The 9,721-nt window shown below is 38.5% G+C and overlaps 1 protein-coding gene across 1 annotated transcript in view; it reads right to left on the bottom strand.

Moving 5' to 3' along the window:
- The window catches only part of LOC107144192 (cytochrome b-245 heavy chain), a 34,150-nt gene extending 25,244 nt beyond the window's left edge, over nt 1-8,906 (bottom strand). The window contains 3 exon segments of the mRNA XM_048796388.1: nt 3,577-3,787; nt 5,555-5,650; nt 8,715-8,906. Of these exon segments, the coding sequence (XP_048652345.1) occupies nt 3,577-3,787; nt 5,555-5,650; nt 8,715-8,759 (352 nt within the window). The 5' untranslated portion in view covers nt 8,760-8,906.
- Between the last annotated feature and the right edge of the window lie 815 nt (nt 8,907-9,721).

Raw genomic sequence — 9,721 nt, 5'->3', positions numbered from 1 at the left:
AAAAAAAAAAAAAAAAAAAAAAGAGAGAGAGAGAAGAAGAAGAAATTGAAATAAGTATGTTGTAACTAATGTTAGAAATCACAATAGCTATTGAACCCAAGGACGCTTTACCACTGAGCCACATCCTCAGACCTTTATATTTAAATTTTGAGACAAGGTCTCATTAAATTGCTTAGGGTCTTGCTAAGTTGCTGAGGCTGGCCTTGAACTTGCAATCCTCCTGCCTAAGCCTCCTGAGTCCTGGGATTATAGGTATGTGCCAATGCATCTGGTAGTACTCACTCATTTTAATCCCAATCTGTAAAGTTTCAGGTGCAAAGTTTGCATTGCAGATAGGAAATTGTGGAAGGAAGGACATGCTCAACCAAATGCTGCTTGTTGCTACTTAAAAAATATATATTCTTTTATATACTTAGATAAAGTATCTATCTGGTTACAGAGATGACCCTCCCTGCAATTTGAAGAGCAGCTCATTTCACCCCTGTCTTTGGAAATCTTCACTAATATCTTCACTCCCAAGCTACAAGAAGCCTAAAAGTTGCCATTACAACATGTGCTGTCATGGGACATGCGACATGCTCAACGGCAGTGCAATTTGGGGTTGTGGGGTAATCAAGATTTCTTAACTTGGTCATCCTGGTGAAAACACTTCCTGTTTTTCAGATTTTACTTCCTCTAAATAGAAAGTATTCAAATGGGGGTAGGGAAAATGAAAAAGAATTTTGTCTCTGTAGAAACAAAAATCTACAGGCCATGGACTTCATTCGGCGAATGTTCATAGGGTACCTACTCTATATGGAACACTGTAGGTGTTGGTAGGTGGCTCACCAGTCGACTTTCAAGCCAGTGGAATTTCAAGTCTATGGTTTCAAGAGCTGGTTTGAAAATCCTTGTAATCAATGACTAATGGTATTGTTAATTGGGGATTTTGTTTGGAAGTCAGTTTGCAAGACAACATGGTGCCACATAGAGTTTGTGACTTAAATAAAGGAACTTCTTCACAGTATTCTCCAGAGGAAAAAGTCATGATTCTTTCTGGAGCATCTTGAAATGTTTGCCAAAGGTCTGGGGACATAGCTCAGTTGGTAGAGTGATTACCTCACATGCACAAGACGCTGCCTGGGTTCAATCCCCAGCACCATAAATAAATAAATAAATAAATAAATAAATAAATAAATGTCTGCCAACATTCTTTCTTTTTGTCTTTATTGTTCTTGTTCCACTGAAGCAAAGATGAAAATATTAGAGTTATTTTTTGCCACTTATTGATCTATTTATTTATTTGCAATGCTGGGGATGGAACCCAGGGCCTCTCACATGCTAAGCATGTGCTGTACCACTGAGCTTCATTTCCATTCCCCAACTCTTATTTTATTTTATTTTTTTTTTGGTGCCATAGATTGAACCCAGGGGTACCTAACCACTGAGCCTCATCCTCAGCCCTTTTTATTTTCTATTTCGAGACAGGGTCTCACTAGGTTGCTTATGGCCTTGCTAAGTTGCTGAGGCTGGCTTTGAACTCATGATCCTCCTGCCTCAGACTCCCAAGCTTCTGGGACTACAGGCTTGTGTCACTGGGCCCAGCCCAACTCTTATTTTAATTTAGACTTGGAAGAGTTCAATTTGGGCAGTAGGTTTAAGATGGTATGGCATTTTAATAAAATTTCCTATTGAACTTTATTCCTCTTTCTATACTCAGTACCTCAGATGATATGGCATTTTGTAAAGAGGTAAAATAATTTTTAACTACTTAATCTGTCTTAATAAATTAGGTGTTATAGGTTCTTAAAGAATTTTTTTCTTTGGATCAATGTGAATTTAATATAACTAGGGAAAACCAGGCAAAATTTAAGGCAAATTAAACTTGTTGTTGACAATTTAGTTTGCCTTTCTCCCTCCAAATATTCTGTGATTGCTAAATGAAGTAATCAATCCTCAGCTGGACATTTAAAATTCTGGTTCAGCAAAATCCCAGTTTTCCTCCCCAGCCCTACTTCACACACCTGCCCTGTGTGGTCCTCCATTCCCATAAAACTACTTTGCTTGCTGCTCTCCTCCATTAATGATCTCAATAAGTATTTTTTTTTATTTTTTAAATTTCAATTTAATAAGTATTTTTTTGAAGGCTTGTTGATGTAAACACATACATTTTGTAAAAAGGAAAAACCAAGGCTGCTAGTCACTACTAGTCCTACCTAGGCTCCGATTCCTAATTTTCCCAACTACCTTCCTTGTTATGGTCAGGAATAGCAAAAGAATCCAAAGCAAAACCATACGTCTTGCTGGACAGGATTTACAAGAATAAGATTTCCTCACCATTTTCTGCTCTTTTGCTCTTACCATTTTCTCCATGTAGAATGTCTTTGTCTTTCATTTACACCTCTGAAGTGTTTATTAACCCTCATATGCCCATTTCTAATGTGACCTTTTTTCATTTCTTGGCCACCTTACTTTCCTCTGTCCGTTGATCCCCTATAGGTCTTTTTTTGGGGGTTGAAGGTACCAAGGATTGAACGCAGGGCTGCTTAACCACTGAGCCACATCCCCAGCCCTTTCTTTTTTATTTTGAGACAGGCTTCACTAAGTAGCTGAGACTCACTGAACTCGTGATCCTCCTGACTCAGTCTCCAGAATTGCTGGGATTATAGGCATGCACCATGGTGCCTGGTCCCTGTAGATTCTTTTGTTTGATTTGGTTTGGTACTTGGGATTGAACACAGGGTGCTCTACCACTGACACACATCCCAGCCCTTTTAACTTTTTATTTTGAAACAGGGTCTCCCTAAATTGCTGAGGGCCTACACTGCTGGGGCTGACCTTGAATTTGTGATCCTCCTGCCTCAGCCTCCTGAGTCTCCAAGATTACAGGCATGCACCACTGCACTGGACTCCTCATAATTCGTTATTTATAACCAATCAAATTGTGCTTTGTAACATACTTTTTGAGTATATGTACAGATGATAAATTCATTGATTCTTACCCAGTAAGAAATTTTTGTCAGTTACAAATATTCTTCCCACTGAATTTTTTTATTTTATGTTTTATTTTTTTTTTTTGCCTTTTAATGGAGTACATTTAGAGGCCACTAAAGTGTTGGCATGAAAGTGAAAGGAGTCCTGGACATTTAGAAAGCTCTGTACTCCCTAATTCTAGCATTCCATGGATTCAATGATTCTTAGTCACATTTCATTGTAATGTGAATCTTTACCCATGGACTCCATCTGCTTAGGATGTTATACAAAAATATATTTTCTCTGACTTAAATTTTTTGGAATGTCACTGAAAGATTATTCCCCAAATATCACAGCATCATAAAGCCCTATTTATATACACGTACATATTATATGTATTTATATATATTATGTGTGTATGTGTGTGTGTATGTGTGCACATACACACATGTGCTTACTTCATTGCTGTTGTTGAGATACAGTTTAGTTGGTTGCTTTTTTAAAATCTCTTTTCAGGGTGAAATGGTTTCCTTAGGGAGTTCCATCCACAAATAGCATAGGAAAACAAAACAAATCAAAAAACAAAAAATGGACATGGATTGGCTCATGAATATTCTATAGAACCTGGAAGCCTCACAGACCAGTGGTTTGCTGTTCCTAAGAAAGGGCGTTTTGCATGATGGCTTTGAAAATTCCAGGAGCTCAGTAGAGTGTTTGCTCTTACCGCACTGGAACCCCTGAGGAAGGAGAGCAGATTTCTGCAGACAGGCAGCAGGATCAGCATGCAGTTGAAATTCAGGCAGGCTGCAGGGGCCCTGGCCAAGGCCAAAGCCGACTGGAAGAGGCAGAAGAGAGCAGAGTGACTCCTAGGAGCACAGGACGCCCCACCCCCACTTCCCCAGGATTCCCTGCATGAGGCCACACCGAGCTCCAAGAGATCTGGAAAGGAAGGTCCTTCAGACCAAAAGATTTTCTTTTAGGGCCTGCAAGGACCCTTTGTTTTAATCTTAAACTGGCCCTTTACCCAACCCAACGTTTTATTATGAAAAAGAATAAAGAGAAGTGGTCAAAATTTACTCTGAATACTTGTTTATTCACCTCCCAGATTGCACCTTTTACATTTTACAATGCTTTTTTTTTTTTTTTGGTACCAGGGATTGAACCCAGAGGCTCTTGGTCATTAAGCCACATCCCCAGCCCTTTTTATTTTTATTTTGAGACAACCTCTTGCTAACTTGCTTAGGGCCTCGCTAAATTGTTGAGGCTGGCCTTGAACTTGCCATCCTCCTGTTTCAGCCTCCCAAGTTGCTGGGATTACAGGTGTGCATCACCACACCAGGTATAAAACTGAACCTTTTAAAATTTTTAAACAGGACTTTCATAGCACTTAGATTTCAACAATAACTGAAGTTGCTATGGTATGATGTTTCAGCATAATCATTAGCTTTATAATGTTTAAAGAAGTTACAACCAGGCACAGTGGCACAGGTTAGTAATTCCAACTACTTGGGAGGTTGAGCAGAAGGATCACAAGTTCTAGGCCAGCCTGGGCAATTTAGCAAGACTCTGTCTCAAAAATAAACAAATAGCCAGGCACGGTGGCACACACCTTTAATCCCAGCAGATCTGGGAGGCTGAGGTAGGAGGATCACAAGTTCAAAGCCAGCCTCAGCAACTTAGGCCCTAAGCAACTCAGTCAGACCCTATCTCAAAATAAAAAAACAAAAAAGTGGCTCAGTGTTTAAGCATCACTGGGTTCAAAACTGAGTACCAATAAATAAATAAGTAACTGACTGGAGAGTTGTTCAGTGGTAGAGTGCCCCTAGGTTCAATCCTCAATACTTTCCCCCACAAAAAAAAAAAAAAAAAAATTAGTTGTTTCATATTTTGGAGGAAGAAAGCATCAATGTGAATAAGTTTAAAGCAATTATAATAATGTAGCAAATTGTGTTTTATAAGTATTTATACATGTGATTTATAATATACTGAATACTAATTAATTCATTGATAGTTTCAGTATTAAATAACAAATGATGTGTTCTGGGAGCAGGCACAATAATAATTACTTTCATTCTTGATAAAGAGGCCGGACAGTTCAAGGAAACTGAGCTTTCTAAAGGACCCAAGGAAACTCAAGGGCCTCGCTCGCTGGCCTACTGAAGAGATGGGACACTAAAGCAAGTTCCTCAAAGTTTCCTGGTGTAGACAGAGGTTGATTTTTCTGAAGGCCACTTCATCACATGTCACCAGGAGCAGGATTCTCTATACATAAAAGTGGTAGGAACCAGATGACTTGGAAAATCTCACTTGTCTTACATGCATCATCCCTAGATGGATGGCTTCAACCTGGCCTCCCATGGTACCATGGTTCTTGGGAGGGAAAGGCTGCTGCTGGGACCCTCTACCACATCCTCATTTGTCACACTGACAGAAGCATTAAGAGACTCTTGCCCAAGAAGTTCCAATGGAGGGAGTGAGGCTGATGGTGATGTTTGGATTGGTCAGAATATATATTTTTTAAACATTAAAGGAAATAAAAATAAGAATGTCTGACTAGAAATGTGAACTGATCAATATTGCACAAGACAGATATTATACTCACCCCAAGAAGTTTTCGAGTGTAATAGTACTTTTCTCCATTGTCATAAACCCTGTAGTACCAGACAAAGAGGAAGACGTTCATTCCCAGCCACACCAGCTACACAAACAGAAAAAGTCACGTGAATTTCTCCTGTCTCAATAGGTAGATTCCACAAAAGATCAGAGTCAGACGAAGGTCAGGACTTCCCCAAGTCCAGCATTTGACAAAGATGGTTACAAAGCTAGGGGAAACCAGCTTAAAGCCCACAAGAGTGTCGTTACCATTTTCTGTAATTAACCTTTGCACCCTACATTGCTCCCCATGATTGTTTTACTACTTGGACATTATGCCAAATTATCCATCTGTCCTCCCTTCCTTTTTCCACTTCTTTTCTTCTTCTTCTTTTTTATGGGGGGCGGTTACTGGGGATTGAACTCAGGGGCACTCTACCATTGAGCCCCATCCCCAGCCCTATTTTGTATTTTATTTAGAGACAGGATCTCACTGAGTTGCTTAGCGCCTCACTTTTGCTGAGGCTGGCTTTGAACTCGAGATCCTCCTGCCTCAGCCTTTTGAGCCACTGGGATTACAGGTGTGCACCACTAAACCAGGCCCACCTCTTTTCTTCTTAAACTTAGGTAGATAGCAGGGGTTGACTGGCAAATAACAATGGAAGGAAATACGTTACTGTTGCCATCCCCCTATCAGTAGGACATTGTGTTCTGCTCTCACAGGTGCCAGTCACCTCTCTGCACCACAATGCATTATACCCCAACTAGCGGGAGTCTCATCAGCTAAAATGCCAAGACTTCTATTCTACTTGGTAAGTTTTACTTAACTTTTGAAGGAGGAGATAGAGACCACGAGCAAGGGGTAAGAGACATGAGATTTAAAAGCAAAGGAAGCTTTCTAGTTTGTGACCTCTTTTTTCATCCCCCAAATTGAGTTTATTAGTTGGTGACACTACCTAGTTATCTACCTTCAGCTCCATCATGATCTTTTCTTAACTATTAAATTACTAGTTATTAGCCAGGTGGTGTACACTTGTAATCACAGTGACTCAGGAGGCTGAGACAGGAGGATCTTAAGTTTAAGGCCAGCTTGGGCATTAGTAAGACTGTGTCTCAAAGTTTAAAAAAAATAAAAATAAAAAGGGCTGGAGAAGTGGCTCAGTGGTAGAGTACCCCTGGGTTTAATCACCAAAAAATAAATTAATTAAATTAAATTTAAAATTTTAAAAAAGGACTGGGGACATGGCTCAGTGGTAGAACATCCCTGGGTGCAATCCCCAGTATCACAGGAAAAAAAAAAAAACTATTCTTAATATTGACTACTAAGTGTCCATAGATGCTTGAGAACAATCTTACTTTACAAAGAAGAAGGTGCAAAAGCAACTTTTCCATTTCCTGACTTTGTCATTCTTCCCAACTCTGGCTTTCTAAACAGTGCCTTCACTTTCAAGTACATGAGCACATAATTTCAAAGGCGGTCACTTCCTGGGGAAAATTATAGAGAGAGCTAAAAGTACAATTTCAACTTGTTTCCTCTAAGAGTACCCTGCTCTTAAAATGGTGATAAGAAGTCGGGTTTACAGTTTCAAATCTGCAGAGTTCGATATTGTATTAAAATGTTGGTTTGACATAAAATATAATTTCTAAAGCTATCTTTATATGTCACAACATGAAAATTGGAGTAATGATATACCTGAGATTTCTCTCGTGACCTATGCTTTTTTATTATCAACTCTTAGTCTTGGAACCAACCTTAATGATTAGCAATACCCTCGTCACTTTAAGCTGTCTTGGGTTTTACAATATTTCTTCTTCTATGTACCAAAACTGACCCTGAACAATGAGTTCTGGGTTGTAAAAGATGAGTTTTTTGGTTTTTTTTTTTTTTGTTACCAGGGATTGGAACCCAGGGGTGCTTCACCACTGAACCACATCTCCAGTCCTCTTTATTTTTTTATTTTGAGACAGCGTCTTGCTAAGTTGCTTAGGGCCTCGATAAGTTGCTTAGGGCCTCGATAAGTTGCTGAGGCTGGCTTTGAACTTGGGAGTCCTCCTGTCTCAGCTTCTCAAGCTGCTGGGATTACAGGTGTGCACCCCTAAACCGGGCCAAGGATTTATTTGTTGCACCTGTCTACAAGTCTTTATCCACAAGTTAAACAAACACACACATGTGCTACAAAACATAGTCTTAATAAAAAATATTTGTTGCTATATTTTATCTGTGCCTGTAATTTTTTTTGTATCTCTAAAATTCAGAGTCCATAGATTTTGTGATAAATTCTTAACAAAAGTTCCATTCATAAGTGTTCCTTTTTTAACATCATGCTTCTATCAGCTATTCAAAAAGGAAATTTAGAAATCACATTTCTTTCTACCCAATTTGTCCATTACTGCTTTGCTGAGACCACCATCTAAGATATAGTTGTAGTCTTTGTAAAAAAGAAAAAGAAAAGAAAGAAATCAACATCTACTTGGAAATTAGTCATATCTCTACTTACAAAAATTGTGTCTCCAAAGAGTTTATATATATATATATATATATATATATATAGAGAGAGAGAGAGAGAGAGAGAGAGAGAGAGAGAGAGTTTATTATATATACACACTATATATGTGTGAGTATAGACAATTTATTTCAATTATTTTCTCTTGAATCTTAGTTAACTTTATAAATAACTCAAGTTTAGACCATAGGAGAAAAAGAAGGTATTTGTTTTTAAAAAGAAATTTGAGAACTTTGGTTTTAGTACCATTACTGAAGTAAGGCCAATTTCTCATACATGTGCCAGTCTTTTATTGTAAAAATGGTACAAATTTTCCATTGGCCATTTTTAAGTAGTTTAAACACAGAAAGTAGGAACATTTGTCTCTGAGTAATGAATAAACACTAAGAATGAAGGATCATTAGCAGGAACTCTCTTTTACACTCTCTGAAATGCTGGCAAACAGTACTCCTAAGAACTCAGAAATAACCCAGGAGAAATGAGCACCCAAGATACATTCTTTCTACTAAAGAATTTGGAAAATGAACTCAGTACTTCTAAAGATAGACATTTGTTCCCACACTCAATCAATTTATCAAAGAAACAAAACAACGTGGTTCTATTTTAGCTTCCAAGAGAACACAAACATGTCAGAGTATTCATAATTAATCTCTTGTTGGTACTTACAATGACAAAGATGGAGAGCCCCTCGTTGACAGCCCAGTTCCCCATGGTGACAGAGGTTCAGTATGTTGTGTCTGCCTTTTTTCTATACTGTGCCGCTTCTCCCCATGAGGAAATGAAAACAGCAGGCTTGGGGCAATATATTTCCTTTTGTACTATCAGAAATTAGCTAATCATTGGTCAACTGAAAAGCCTGTTTCCATAACAAATTTAAATCTTTAAACCACAAAAAGTACAGACTACATGGCTATAAAGATCCAATAACAAAATGAAAAAGAAACCAATTTCTATAATTGAAAGACAAATAGTGCAATTCATAGGATGTGTTTTACAGCATGAACTCACATTTTACTAACCAGTTATTTGCTTGAAATTTTCAAGTCACTTGACTAACCATTTCTTGGTAGCCACAACACAGTGTGATTTCTTTTCTTTTTCTTTCTTTTTTTTTTTTTTTTAATTTTTTGGGCCTGTACCGGTGATGGAACCCAGGGACACTCTACCACTGAGCCACATCTCCAGCCCTTCTTTTTAAAAACTTTTGAGAGACAGTCTCACTAAGTTGCTGAGGCTGGCCTCAAACTTGTCATCCTCCTGCCTCAGCTTCCTGAGTCACTGGAATTACAGGCATATACCACTGCACCTGGCTTGACAGGCTCTTTGAAAAAAGAAGGCATTTACAGCCTCTTTGAAAAAAGTAACAATAATGATGCTTGATATTTATAACTTTTGCAGGGAGGTACTGGGGATTGAGTCCAGAGGTGTTCTACAATGAGCCACATCCCCAGCAACCCACCCCCGCCTTTTTTTTTATTGGTTGCTCAAAACATTACAATGATCTTGACATATCAGATATCATACATTTGATTCAAATGGGGTATGAATTCTTATTTTTACCACGTGTACAGATTGCAGGATCACATTGGTTATACTTCCACGTTTATACATACTGCCTTACTAGTGTCTGTTGTATTCTCTATTCTGCTGCCTTTCCTATCCCCTTCCTATTC

The sequence above is a fragment of the Marmota marmota genome, unplaced genomic scaffold (assembly GCF_001458135.2).
Source record: "Marmota marmota marmota unplaced genomic scaffold, marMar, whole genome shotgun sequence".
NCBI lineage: Eukaryota > Metazoa > Chordata > Mammalia > Rodentia > Sciuridae > Marmota > Marmota marmota.
Note: the sequence above shows the minus strand (reverse complement) of the source record. Positions and strands in the feature narration are given on the sequence as shown.